The sequence below is a fragment of the Triticum aestivum genome, chromosome 3D, assembly GCF_018294505.1.
Source record: "Triticum aestivum cultivar Chinese Spring chromosome 3D, IWGSC CS RefSeq v2.1, whole genome shotgun sequence".
Classification (NCBI taxonomy): Eukaryota; Viridiplantae; Streptophyta; class Magnoliopsida; order Poales; family Poaceae; genus Triticum; species Triticum aestivum.
Window position 1 is genome coordinate 42,760,411 of NC_057802.1, and position 15,221 is coordinate 42,775,631.

The 15,221-nt window shown below is 44.8% G+C and overlaps 1 protein-coding gene across 1 annotated transcript; it reads left to right on the forward strand.

Annotated features, from left to right (window-relative positions):
- Positions 1-570: 570 nt before the first annotated feature.
- LOC123074017 (wall-associated receptor kinase 4) lies at positions 571-5,980 on the forward strand. The gene is made up of 3 exons (XM_044496975.1): positions 571-1,741; positions 1,870-2,036; positions 4,760-5,980. Exons 1-3 carry the CDS (start codon positions 633-635, stop codon positions 5,740-5,742), a joined length of 2,259 nt encoding a protein of 752 aa, XP_044352910.1. The 5' UTR covers positions 571-632; the 3' UTR covers positions 5,743-5,980.
- The last annotated feature ends 9,241 nt before the right edge of the window (positions 5,981-15,221 follow it).

The window sequence follows — 15,221 nt, forward strand, 5'->3', positions numbered from 1 at the left end:
GAGTATACTCCCTCCGTCCCATAATATAAGAGTGTTTTTGACACTACACTAGTGTAAAAAACGCTCTTATATTATGGGACGGAGGGAGTAAAAGATTTCATAGGAATTCTATGAGATCTAATCATATGAATCAAACGACCAACGTAGAAAAAAAATCCTAGGAATTTCTATAGAATTTTTAGAATTTCTTTTAATCAAAATCAAAGGAGCCCTAAATCATTTCCCTGTAGACAGGATCACCGTGTGAACGGACAAGACTTGACACGAATATATAGGCAACACCCACTTGGTTCAGCTCACGCTGCTACAAGTCCAGCGTTTGCTGACAAATAGGCATAAATTCTAACACTGTATGGTTCCTGACTCTCCATGTGACGAACTTCAACACTCCGGCTTGGACAACCTGCACGCGCAGTGAATTCAAGTCGCCCAGGCCGCCAAGTTCGTAGAGTTCATATTAGGTGGCCACCATGACGTACGTACTTGCAAGCAAGCAAAGCATGATACATAGCATTGCCGTGTATATATGCCTCATCACACCAACACTTCTTGCTCACATCCTATATGAACATTGCCACCCATGCTCTCCATTGAAGCCCACCATCCATAGTTCTTCCTTACTACTCTCCACCATGGCCACGCCTCTTTGGCAATTCCATTCCCAGCGGCGGCGGCTGAGGCTGCCGACGATCCTACTCATCGTTGCCGCGGCAACTGACCTCTTCGTCCTGGCTGCTTCTGCTGCTGCAGAACAACAGCAAATGCCCATCGCCCGCCCATATTGCCGCGACAAGTGCGGCAATATCAGCATCCCCTACCCGTTCGGCATTGGGCCGGGCTGCTTCATTGCTCGGCAATTCGAGGTTTACTGCAACGACTCCACCAGCCCCCCTCGCGTCTTCCTTGTTGTCGCACCACGTGAGACATACCAGCTAACGGGCGAGGCCGTCATATCGGCTCGTGTCCGGTTCCCTTATGTGTTCGACGAATTGGCGTTACCGCCGTTGCCGATCGAGCTGGTTGACATATCCGTCGACCGGAGTGAGGTCCGGGCATATGGCGCCGTCTCATCTTACTGCCGCCAATCCACCACCAAGCATGTGCTCAAGCTTCAGCTTACCTCTGTGGGGCCTGCCAAGACCATGTGGCCGCTCAACTTGTCGAAGCGCAACTCTCTCGTTGGCATCGGCAAGAATGTCGAAGCTAGGTTGGCAACCCGCATGTACATGGACTACCCGAGCTCGGATCCATGGCTAGAGTCAACCTGCACTTCAATCGTCGAATTTAGCGGCTTCAAGTCACCCACAAACGGGTCGTGCTCGGGGTATGGCTGCTGTCAGGTCCCCTTTGCGGCTGCAGTAGATGACACCCCGCCGGTAGAATTTGCGGTGTCGTTCAAGCCCGATAACTCCACTTGGGTGGATTGGGAAGAACACCCGTGCTCCTACGGAATGGTGGTGGAGAGTTCATGGTACAACTTCTCTTCGCTGGACCTCTACGGCTATGAGGTGCTATCCAAAAAATTCCCAAGGGGCGTCCCCATCGTCATCGATTTCGCCATCATAACCGAGCAGAACGGTTCATGTCCCGCGGAAGGCCAGCAGCCACCTCTGGGCTACGCGTGCGCCAGCGGCAACAGCTTTTGTACCAACGCAACAGCCTTTACAGACGTTGGCTATTTTTATGTCTGCAAGTGCAAGGAGCATTACGAAGGCAACCCCTACGTCAACAATGGATGCCAACGTACACGCTTTTTTTTTTAGATTCATACACACAAATTTTGTGCTGTATAAAACTTTACATGGATTTGCCAACTATATATGGGTACGTCTCCACCGGCCGAATATTTAATCATTATTTACTTCTTTCAAACATCGATGAGTGCAAGAACCGTGATTTGTATCCATGCTCAAGCGACGGGGTATGCAAGAACAGGCTTGGAGGCTATGACTGTCCATGCAAGCGCGGAATGAAGGGTGACGGCAAAGCAGGAACCTGCAAAGATATAGTCCCGTTAGTCGCTAAAGTGGTCATGGGTAAGTGTATCGTGTACTTAATTAATTACCTAAATTCATTTTTTGTTTGCTACTTGCATTTAGTTAGCTTTTGCATTCTACTAGACTAGGGTAGTTTAAATTTTATCGAGCGATGCAGATTGATATAAACAATACTCCACAAAGAATTGGTGTGCCTATTTTACCACCTGCTATTGTGACTTGCGAGTAATTATGCAGTAACATGTACCGTGAAGACAGCACAATGGCTTAAATAGGGGGTTAACCGTGTCATTTAGTATGCAACTAATTAAGGAGTAATTACTGCATATGAGGAGTAATTAGTAGCCACTCTAGTGCAAATATCCCACCAGGCAAATTAATAGCCGATACGAATCATTAATCTTTTGACATGGAGTATTCTCACCCAAATCGTTAATCTTAAAGTGAAGTCTGTTTTAAACCTTGAGATTGTAGAGCTCGTCGAGAATAAACCCTCACCTCAAAATCCCTGTAGTCTGTATCCTGTACTCATGATCCTGGTCTGATCCCGACCCTGAACCTGTTTGGGAAACCGGGAAAAGTTCCATCCCGCCCAGGATCAGAGTCTAATCTCACTTACATCCCTATCCACGTGTCATATCCATTGTCTATTCCTAGTGCCTTTCTCTTTCTCTATTGAAATCAACGTAGCCGTGCTTGTGCCGCGCTGCTCCGCTTTGCCAACGTTATGCACCCCAACGCTTTGCGACCACGGCTTCTGCTTCGTATGTGTTGAGACATTTTGTTCTGCATGCCAACGTTCAGGAACGTCTCCTAATCTCTCTCAGCTGATTAACTTGATTATAAGAGTTAGTTGAGCTAGTGTGTAGTGTACACCCCATGTATATGTAACCGGTTGATGTGAATACTGAATGAGTTGCATCCCAAAGCTTTTCAGCCTTCTACAGTATGCATCGAGCAGTTCAGAGTTGCCTGCCGCCACAAGGTCTACTGGCTTTGCCTCGATAACTAGACTGCATACATGGGTTGCAACCGATAGCGATACGCCGCTGGCGACACTAACGCCCTGGGTTGCGCATGATGATGAGTGCTTCATCTAGAGTCCTCCATAGAGCACTAGAGCACCATGGCATCGCGCGCAACGGCAACCAATTGGGAGTGCGCTCGCACGAGAGTTGCCCAATCCAGACAAAGACACTGGCGGCAAGCTGAGACCTGAGAGTCGCGTCACTGGGCGTGTGTGTGGCCGAGATGTCCGGCCAGGAGTTGCTCTCTGGGCCGCCGTTGTGCACGAGCATGGAGTGCATGTGAACAATGCAGGTCTTGCCAATGCGAGGAATGGAATTCACTGCAGCGTGCGCATGCTAGTCTTGCCGGTGCATGCAGCGCGCGAACGGCGTCGGTCGCCACAGTGGCCAGTACAACGAGAGACAAATAATACACGAGCCAAGTACCTTTCTGAGGTAATTCATGCACAAGTACGAACACATTTACACACATGTATGTACAACGCAGCACGTTGGGCCGATTCTGGCCGCCGGCTAGACGCGTACATGTACGCATGCACAGCATCGGGGCGCTTCTGATCCATTTCCGAGCGCGAAGATGTATACGATGATGCGTGGGCCCACTTAATTAGTAAGAGTAGAAAGTTTTTTCAGTGGGATTGTCTTTTTCCCGGTGTGTCAAATTGTTGTAAACTAAGTGAAAGGGTCGGGATGAGACCAGGATCATGAGTACAGGGTACAAACCCCAGGGATTTGGAGGTGAGGGTCTATTCCCGACTAGTTCTACAATCTCAAGGTTTAAAACAGACTTCACTCTTAATCTTATGACATGGAGTATTCTCACCCAAATCGTTAATCTTTTGACACGGAGTATTCTCACCCAAATCATTCTTCTTTTGACATATGGAGTATTTTTTTATCTAAAAATAACCAGGCAAAGTAATACTCCCTCCCTCCCAAAATAAGTGCCTCAACTTTTGTACAACAGCTTAGTACAAAGTTGAGACACTTATTTCGGGACGGAGGGAGTAGTTATCTACTCCATCCGTTCGGAATTACTCGTCCAAGAAATGAATGTATCTAGATGTATTTTAGTTGTAGATACATCCATTTTTGTGACAAGTAATTCCGAACGGAGGGAATACAAATTAACTAGGCAAATTAAAGGCCTTTTTTTACATGGGGTATTTAGTTTCTCACCCAATCATTAATCTTCAAGCAGTTTTGCTTTTATACTTGCTGGCATGCGCACCCTAATGCTGCTGTAGAAGGATCCTTATAACGCTGTTCTGTGTGTTACATTTTCAATGAAAATGGAACTAAGTCCAGAGAGCCATTCGATCGGAAAAAATTATGTCTTCAAATTCCATGTAAAAAAAAGTCATCAGGCAATAACTTGATTGTCGCTGATGTCCTCAGCCAATCCAAATCATCAAATGGTAATATAGAGATTTTTAGGTTGATTTCCTAACAGATACAAATGGGCATACATCACTATTTAGTTTTTCTTTAAGCTGTCTTGATTTTATAATTTATACTAGAGGTGCAGTGATTATCTTTGGCACACTTGTTTGGAAGTCTTAGTCCCTCATCAATCTTGATGCTTATTGTGTGCTACTTCAGTGTTATTTTACTGCAGACCCCAAATAGATTATTGAGAGGTCGTTTCCCTTTTTACGTACTATCTTTGTCTACTAATAAGTCGGTTAATGTAAATTGTAGTGGTATAAATTAGTTTGTGTCTTCTCCATGCAGGTGCAACAGGTTTTATTCTTGGCATGGTTATATTATTTCTTATTATTCTTCAAAAAGAGAGAACAAAGACAAGAGAGTTTTACAAAAAAAATGGCGGGCCTATATTAGAGAAGGCAAAGATAATAAAGCTTCTCAAAAAGGAAGAGCTCAAGCCTATTTTAAAGAGTGACAATTTTATCGGAAAAGGTGGCTTTGGTGAAGTTTACAAGGGTCTTCTTGCTAATGAACTAGTTGCAGTCAAGAAGCCGATCAGTGGGAGTGTACTAGAGACTGAACAATTTACAAACGAAGTCATCATCCAGTCTCAAGTCATACACAAGAATATTGTTAGGCTCATAGGTTGTTGTCTTGAAGTGGACCTTCCAATGCTAGTGTATGAGTTTCTCTCCAAAGGCAGTTTGGAAGACATTCTTCACAGTGACAACAAGGTGCCTGTCAACTTGGATCTACGTTTAAGAATTGCTGCAGAATCAGCAGATGGTCTAGCTTATATGCATTCAAAAACCACAACTAAAATCCTGCATGGTGATGTTAAACCAGCAAATATACTCTTGGATGACAATTTTGTGCCGAAGATCTCAGATTTTGGCATATCGAGGTTGATTCCGAGAGATAAACAACATACCCTATCAATCATTGGTGACAGAACTTATATGGATCCAGTATATCTACAAACGGGGCTACTAACCGAAAAAAGTGATGTCTACAGTTTTGGAGTAGTTATCTTGGAGCTTATTAGCAGGGAGAAGGCCACATATTCTGACAATAATAGCCTCGTACAGAAGTTTCTTGAAGCTCACAAGAAAGAGAGGAAAGCAACTGAGTATTTTGACAGGGAAATTGCAGTACCAAGAGATTTAGGGCTTCTTGATAGTCTAGCAGAGATGGCTGTGGAATGCCTTAGCCTTGATGTGGATCAAAGACCAACAATGACAGAGGTAGCAGAGCGCCTCCTCAATCTGTTTCGATCTCGTGAGTTGTAACTAGTAAGTTGTTTGTAAGGTAATGCATATTCTAGCTTGTGTAAACAATATTTATGTCCTGTGGTAATGTTTTTCTTATTTTGTTGTGGTGGAAAAATTCTAGGAGTAGAGGCAGGGGAGGTCTCCCTTGGTTCATTTGTACTCTACAGTGACTCATTGAGTAATTGTGTGTTTTATGTGAGCAAATGTTGTATGGCTTACTCAAATTTCTCTGTTGCTTTTTGCAATATAAAATCCATTTGCCCTTCAAGACTGATCATTGTTTCAGCTGCACAATGAAATGCATATACAATGTCGAATTGAATTTCTGAACATCCCTATTTTGCATATAGGCTGATACGCTGTCTTGTTTCGTTGTGTTGGTATTAGAGAATTGTCGACTTCATTACCTGAACTATGGCTATCTGGAAGATTAACAGGTGCAGTCGATGTCGATGGTTAAGTTGCTCTGCTCTCTCCATTGACGTTCTCTGTGGTAGCGTATCACATGCTGATTTCTGAGACGCGTCTCGAGCTCCAGTACGAGGGCTAACCCTCGTACCACTACTGGTGAACACGGCGTTCAAGGGTGCCGGTGGAAGCAAACGCGTGGCCACCTGACACGGGACGTGGTGGCGGTCCGTGGCATCGTTCGCAACATTGGCAACTACAATGAAGGTGCTGGCAATGTAAACCATGGCTACTGCAAGTACAACAACACTGGCCGTGGTAGCGACGGCAGCAGGCGGCAGCAACTACATGAACTATTCCAACCAAGACTCTGGTGACCGCCTAAACTGCCAGTTGTGCTGAAAGGATGGACACAAAGCAGCGGACTGGTGGAAGCACTTCGGACCCGGAGAGAGGGTCGTCGGATCTGCTCCACGTATGGGGTAGATACCAGCAGGTTCATGGACAATGGCGCCACAGAAAGATCACCGGGGAACTCGACAAGTTGACCGCCAGCAACACATATCAAGGGCATGATTGAACTTCATGTCATCAATGGTACCATGGGCATGATCATGTTCATGCATGTAACATGGTATAACGACAGTGAAAATGTTTAGCAAACATCCTTAGTTCCTTACTGAAATATTGGTTCATCATAGGAAAATAAATAATGAAGGAGCATCAAAGTCTCCAAACTACGGGAAAATGTATGACTGGCGGCGGCAAAATGCGACAGTGGATCATGATTGCAATTATTATCCGCTCATTACTGTAAATAATTAAAATTGCAGAAAAAAAGAACTATGAAATCATACTTACATGATGCTTGGATTGTATGGTTCTAGAACTAAACTTACTAATGTGCTCGTGCGTCTAGACATCTAAGAACACTAAAATCTGGTCGTCGCACCGTGAATAATTGTTCCAAATAATTCAATACCCAATAGAATTCAAATCCCTATCCCTAGTGCCCTAGGGTTAGGAAGGATTGGAACTTATAGGATTATAATAGTCATATCATATATTTGTATAGGTGGTTTGGTGTAGGCGTGCAGCATACCGACCTTTTTTGCGTGGATCTGGCGACGGTTGTCGAGCATGGTGAACTGATGAGTGGTCGCCGGGGGCACGAAGTGCCGCGCTGGTTTATTTTTCTCGTGGGGAGAAGCCGAATGAACACGTCTTGATCGATTGAACCACGTAATATATGTGTGTTGCCTTGATCGCCTATGGACCGGGCGTGCTTGTTCGCGTCTCGACCGGTCCTTTTTCGCAGGCGGCTTGCTGGGCTGAGTGGCTGACATGTGTCCTTGTACTGAAAGAAACATCGCCCCATGGAGTGATGATTTTGACCGTATCCTCTTCTCCATGAAGAAGAAAATTCTAACAAGGAGGCACACAATTTAGCTCCTAGTGCTCTTCGTGAGGAATTCAGATGTCGTGTGACTAAAGGGTACGCCTTCGCCTTGCCCAAGGTGACAGCCTGCATGTGAAGATGCTCTTCATATCTTCATCCTCTGTCCAGCACCGTTCAAATTTGGGTTGCGGTATCGCCGTTGGACCCGATCTCCATCGATGAAATTTGGGACGCCAACCCCCTTCTGCCCTGCATCCTCAGCAACGACATCTGGCCTTCTGCGGCGCTCTCCACTTCATGGAAAATTTGAGACTCCGCAACACTATTATCTCTTCCTCAACAAACGACACTCTGGTTATAACTATTAGGAACATAGTCTCATACTTTACCCTATGGTGTTTAGATTCAGGAATGTTATTCCAAAGGATGCCGCTATGTCTTGTAAACACCTACTAGTTGTCTACTCCTTAGCATTTTGAGTAATACATTCAATGGGGACCCTCTCTCTCCCTTCCCCTGTGGTAAGCGAGCATGCTCATTCATGGTAATTGAGAGTTGGCTCGATTTCTTACCTTCCTAGTTAGTAGCATGATGACTGACTGTACTAGGTGTGCTTTTGTTGAACTATTAATAAGCGTGCACGTGCAATGCACGCATGTAAAAATAATCACCATTCGTTCTAGGAAGAAAACATATCAATAGAATGAACAAAAATATAATAGTGTACTCCCATATTTGTTATCAGTCATGAATGAACCGACTATGTTCGAAAGATAATTTGAAAAACTCTATTCCTATTTTTCTTTCTGAATCCTTGCCGCCAATTATTGCGAAGTGGTATAGATGCAACCGTCACTGCCTTCCGTGTTAGCTGAGTTGCATGCGCGATCATGCATGTAGCCAACGGATCCGGCTTGCCTGCTCCCTCTCCATGCTCCCATCCGTGCTCCCACTTCATCCTACGGCTGTTCTTTTCCCTTTTTCTTTTCTAATCTAATCATCTCCCCCCCCCCCCTGATTTTCAGGGGGTGGGGCCGGGCCTTATTTTCTTCCAATCAAATCAAGCCACGTATGCGGGAGCACGGATGGGAGCATGGGAAGGGAGCAGGCAAGTCTCGTCCGTAGCCAACAGGATTTCGACCGTAGGATCAGGGGCGGAGCCAGCAGGTAGGCGACTTGCTAGCGCTAGCAACAAGGTTGATCGATCTATTTGATCTAGGTGAGAGCGGACGGGGATTTGGTGAAGTAAATCCCCTCAAAACAATATGGGTGGAGTAAAATGAAAATTGAGGTATTAGGCAACGCGAGTAAGTCATTACAGAGTGCAATGCATATTTAGATAGTTATAGATTATATTTGTAGGTGCAAAAAGTTTCATAATGAATGAACATTTTAACCAAGTTTAAATAACCTCTATAAGAACTTTCAGAAAAAGGCTGTCAAACGAATGCTGGAATTTTACCTATTTTGGGCCTAGCCCAATAGCAGTTTCAGAAATTCCTAATAAATCATAGAGGCCCACGCAGCCCATTCGTGCAAGGCAAGAGATGGAACTAAAGTTTAGTCCCACATTGCTAGTTTAGAGGGAGTTGGACCTCTTTATAAGGGAGACTCTTTCTCCACATGTATGAGGATGAGAACAAGAGGGACATCCACGCGCGCTCCTCCTCTGCCGCCCGCCTCGCCATGCCGCCCACCTCGCCACCGGTTCCAATCTCTGAGCTGCTACTGTCTTCCTCACCTCGGCTTGCGGCGTGCACCGCGAGTCGAGACAGTAGGCCTCCGAAACCGCACCTCTCTAAGTCATGTACGGAAGAAGGGTGATAAGGTTTTTGGGAGCGCAACTACTGACTACTTCGTCATGGACGCCCCGGACTCCGACGACTACTTCCCCGACGTCGACAACCTTCTCGACGACATGGCTGGCGAGGACAACCTTCTTTGCTCTAGTGTCTGTCCAACATATGTTAGGTTCTACTCCATATATGCAACCTGTTCTACTATCTGCTTTAGACATGTTTGGTTGCAGTTCATATATGCAGATGTTATTTACCTTCTCTCTGTCAGATCGCATGACTACTTTTATCCATGTTATATTAGTCATGCTTTATCTAATATTTCTATTAATAAAATCATTTGGTAATTGCTCATATTTCCAACAATCCAAAAACCTTACTATAGGCAATTTACACCAAGTGGTTTTGCTGCTTCCATGAGACCTTCTATGTTTGAGGGTATCCACTATAAGAGGTGGCGCGTGAGAGTAGTCTTATTGTTTCAAACCATGAGTTGCTATGACGCCACTCTTGGCAAACCTGAAGGGGAGCATGATGCCCAACAGGAACAAGCTTTTCAGAAAAATGGATTCTCTGTTTAAGGCAGCTCTCTTGAGTGTTCTTGGTGAGAACATAGTTGATGCTTATGCGTCAATTGACAATGGAAAAGATATGTGGGATGCACACGAGGCCAAGTTTGGGGTCTCGGATGCCGGCTCTGAGCTGTACATCATGGAACAATTCTATGACTACAGGATGTCTGAAGAGCGCTCCGTGGTTGGGCAAGGTCATGAGATACAGTCATTTGCTAGAGAACTTGAGCACTTCAATTGTATGCTACCGGACAAGTTTGTTGCCGGAGGCATCATCACTAAGCTTCCTCCTTCGTGGAGGAACTTTGCTACCTTACTGAAGCATAAGAGACAGGAGTTTTCCGTTCCGGATCTCATTGGTACTCTTGATGTGGAAGAAAAGGCAAGAGCAAAGGACACACGTGCTCGAGGTATTGATGGTGGATCTAGTGCCAATCTGGTACAGAAGAAGAACTTCTAGCCCCACAAGTTCAAGAACAAGGGCAAGTTTTATGGTAAAGGAAAGTTTGATGGGAAGAAAAAGTCTGTGCAACACACGAACTTCAAGAAAAAGAATGACAAGAAGAAAGGTGTTTGTCATGTGTGTGGGGATCCTAATCATTGGGCTCCTAGTTGCCCTAATCCCTATGACAAGCGTCATCCTGGGAAAGGCGGCAAGACCGCTAATGTTGTCATTGGAGACACTGACATGAAGGATGCTGGGTATGGTATATTTCCCACTATTCTTTCAGTATGTCATTCTCCTGATTGGTTGATTGACACGGGTGCTAATGTGCATGTATGCGGTGATATTTCCATGTTTTCGTCTTATCAGACCGCAGGGACTTCAACCGTGTTGATGGGAAACAGTTCAAGTGCGGCTGAAGAACGTGCATTATGTCACCTCCGTCAATAAAAATATTATTAGCGGATCTCTTCTGTGTAGAGATGGCTACAAGCTTGTCTTTGAGTCGAATAAATTTATAATATCCAAGTATGGAACCTTTGTTGGTAGAGGCTATGAGTCAGGAGGCCTGTTTCCTTTATCCTTATCAGACGTTTGCAATAAAGTTGTTAATCATGTTTGCAACAATAGTGAATCAAATGTGTGGCATTCACGTCTTTGTCATGTTAACTTCGGTTGCATTTCGCGACTAGCGAAGTTGAACTTAATCCCTAGTTTCACCACTGTCAAGGGATCTAAGTGTCAAGTTTGTGTGCAAGCTAAGCAACCTCGTAAGTCTCACACGACTGCGGAAACGAGAAATCTTGCACCACTAGAGCTCATACATTCAGATCTATGTGAAATGAATGGTGTTTTGACAAAAGGTGGAAAGAAATATTTTATGACGTTAATTGATGACTCCACTAGATACTGCCGTGTGTATCTTCTGAAATCTAAGGATGAGGCTTTGAACTTTTTCAAAATCTATAAAGCTGAAGTGGAAAACCAACTTGATCGGAAAATCAAGAGGCTTAGGTCCGACCGTGGTGGAGAGTATTTTTCCAATGAATTTGATGCTTTCTGTGCGAAACATGGTATAATCCATGAGAGGACGCCTCCCTATTCACCTCAGTCAAATGTGGTGGCTGAAAGAAAGGACCGTACTCTAACAGATTTGGTTAACGCCATGTTAGACACATCGGGTCTCTCCAAGGCATGGTGGGGGGAGGCGATATTGACTGCATGTCATGTCCTAAACCGAGTTCCCACAAAGAATAAAGAGATAACTCCATTCGAGGAATGGGAGAAGAAAAGATTAAAACTCTCTTATCTAAGAACCTGGGGTTGTTTGGCGAAAGTCAATGTGCCAATTCCAAAGAAATGCAAGCTTGGACCAAAGCCGTGGATTGTGTTTTCCTCGGATATGCTTTTCATAGCATTGGTTATAGATTCTTGGTTATAAAATCTGAGGTACCTGACATGCATGTCTGTACGATCATGGAGTCGAATGATGCGACTTTCTTTGAAGATATCTTTCCAACGAAGGATATGGCTACCTCATCTAATTAGGAGATGCCTAGTTCATCGAATCAGGAACCAGTTACAATTACAGAACCTGCCATTTTGATGGAACACTTGAAAGTCCTGTGGAGGAGAACAATGAAGTTCCTAATAGGAGCAAGAGACAGAGGACTGCAAAGTCGTTTGGTGATGATTTTCTTGTGTATCTCATAGATGACACTCCCAGTTCTATTTAAGAGGCCTATGCATCTGAAGATGCTGACTATTGGAAGGAAGCGGTTCGTAGCGAGATGGATTCCATCTTGGCGAATGAAACATGTGAGATAACTGATCGTCCTTATGGGTGCAAACCTATAGGATGCAAATGGGTATTCAAGAAGAAGCTTAGGCCTGATGGTACTATTGAAAAGTACAAGGCTCGGCTCATGGCTAAGGGTTATACCCAAAAGGAAGGTGAAGACTTCTTTGATACTTACTCACCTGTGGCTCGATTGACCACTATTCGAGTTCTACTTTCACTAGCTGCCTCACATGGTCTTCTCGTTCATCAAATGGATGTTAAGACTGTTTTCCTAAATGGAGAGTTGGACGAGGAAATTTATATGGAACAACCAGATTGGTTTGTACTAGATGGTCAGGAAGGTAAAGTGTGCAAGTTGCTGAAGTCTTTGTATGGACTCAAGCAAGCACCCAAATAGTGGCATGAGAAGTTTGAAAGAACTTTAACAGCTGCAGGCTTTGTTGTAAACGAAGCTGGCAAATGTGTGTACTATCGCCATGGTGGGGACGAGGGAGTTATCCTTTGCTTGTATGTTGATGACATACTGATTTTCGGAACAAACCTGAATGTTATTAAGGAGGTCAAGGATTTCCTATCTCGCTGTTTTGAAATGAAGGATTTAGGAGTGGCTGATGTCATTCTGAACATCAAGTTGTTGAGAGACGATGATGGAGGGATTACATTGCTTCAATCTCACTATGTGGAAAAGATCTTGAGTCGCTTTGGCTATAGTGACTGCAAGCCCTCTCCAACACCATATGATGCAAGTGTGTTACTTCGAAAGAATCGAAGAATTGCTAGAGATCAGTTGAAATATTCTTAGATTATTGGCTCGCTTATGTACTTAGCCAGTGCTACAAGACCTGACATCTCTTTTAACTGAGTCAGTTTGTCTCGAAACCAGGAGATGTGCATTGGAAAGCTTTAGAGAGAGTTTTGCGTTATTTGAAAGGCACTGCAAATTATTGAATTTACTACACCGGGCACCCAAAGGTGCTTGAAGGGTATAGTGACTCAAACTGGATCTCAGATGCTGATGAGATAAAGGCCACGAGCGGATATGTATTCACTCATGGAGGTGGCGTTGTTTCTTGGAAGTCTTGCAAGCAGACCATCTTAACGAGGTCAACAATGGAAGCAGAACTCACAGCACTAGATACAGCCATGGTGAAGCAGATTGGCTTCGTCGGCTGAATGACTTGCCGGTTGTTGAGAAACCTGTACCGGGTATCCTTATGAACTGCGACAATCAAACTGTGATCACGAAAGTGAGTAGCTCAAAGGATAACATGAAGTCATCAAGACACGTTCAGAGAAGGTTAAAGTCTGTCAGGAAAATGAGAAACTCCGGAGTTATTGCATTGGATTATAAACGTCTAAAAATCTGGGAGATCCTTTTACTAAGGGTCTATCACATAATGTGATAGATAATGCATCGAGGGAGAAGGGTATGAGACCCACAATATGAGTTGTTCACAGTGGTAACCTATTCTTTGTGATTGGAGATCCCATGAATTAGATGTGGAAGACAAGTTGTTGATCAATTGAGAGGAGAGTATCCTTACTATTAACAATACCACTCCATAAAGATGCAATACTCTCCTAATCTGCATGGCAGGTTGATGTATATCTTAATGTGTTCTAAGTGGCTCTTTTAAGCAGAGATGTTGTCCTGCAGAACATCTTTTGAAGAACGCACCTATATGAGTCTGATTGTTAAACGTCGCAATCTATGAGAGTAGGGTTCTCTCTAGTAAACTCGTGAAAGGTCGCGAAGTATGACGCATAAGCTCCACCAGCGGGGAAGACCCACTGTAGCCACGTATCGGTTAAGGCTTTATGTGAAGCTAGATTCGCAGAAAACTTGCTGCTCAAGGCCCAGTCCACTGTTCAAGTTGCTTACTAGTGTAGCGTAGAGTTCTAGGTGGAAGTTCAACTTAACAGTCTCCACTACAGTACCTGTATATAAAACAGTGTTTTGGAACCAAAGGCAAATTTTGTGTGCCTCTGGGATCTGGTGGGGGATTGCTGGAATTTTGTGTATTTTGGGCCTAGCCCAATAGCAGTTTCAGAAATTCCTAATAAATCCTAGAGGCCCACGCAGCCCATTCGTGCAAGGCAAGAGGTGGAACTAAAGTTTAGTCCCACATTGCTAGTTTAGAGGGAGTTGGACCTCTTTATAAGGGAGGCTCTTTCTCCACATGTATGAGGATGAGAACAAGAGGGACATCCGCGCGCGCTCCTCCTCCGGCGCCCGCCACGCCATGCCATGCCACGACGCGCCGCGCCGCACAGCGGGTTGCGGGAATGAGCCGAGCCGATGTCTAAATTTTTGCTGTAGTGGAGATTGAATACGAACGGCACACCTCTTCGCCTGCTGCCTGTTCGTTTCGTCTCCCTTGTTCCCTTCAGCTCCTGGCACAGCCTCTCGCCACCTTCTCTAGTGGCGCTCCTCTCAGAGAGACGCACCAAAACTTCTTCTTCCTCTCGCCACCGGTTCCAATCTCTGAGCTGCTGCTGTCTTCCTCATCCCGGCTTGCGGCGTGCACCGCGAGTCAGGACAGTAGGCCTCCGAAACCGCTCCTCTTTGAGTCATGTACGGGAGAAGGGTGATAAGGTTTTTGGGGAGCGCTCAGCGCGACTACTGACTACTTCATCACGGACGCCCCGGACTCCGACGGCTGCTTCCCCGACGACGACTTCTTCCCCGACGTCGACAACCTTCTCGACGACATGGCTGGCGAGGACACCGACCCCAAGTACAGTGCTACTGTTGCCGCTGTCCCGTACGTGTTCTTGCTCTTTCTGTTAGAGGTCCTCTCGCAGTTCTTTGCTCTAGTGTTTGTCCTACATATGTTAGGTTCTACGCCATATATGCAACCTGTTCTACTATCTGCTTTAGACATGTTTGGTTGCAGTTCATATATGCAGATGTTATTTACCTTCTCTCTGTCATATCGCATGACTACTTTTATCCATGTTATATTACTCATGCTTTATCTAATATTTCTATAAATAAAATCATTTGGTAAATTGCTTATATTTCCAACAATCCAAAAACCTTACTATAGGCAATTTACACCAAGTGGTTTTGCTG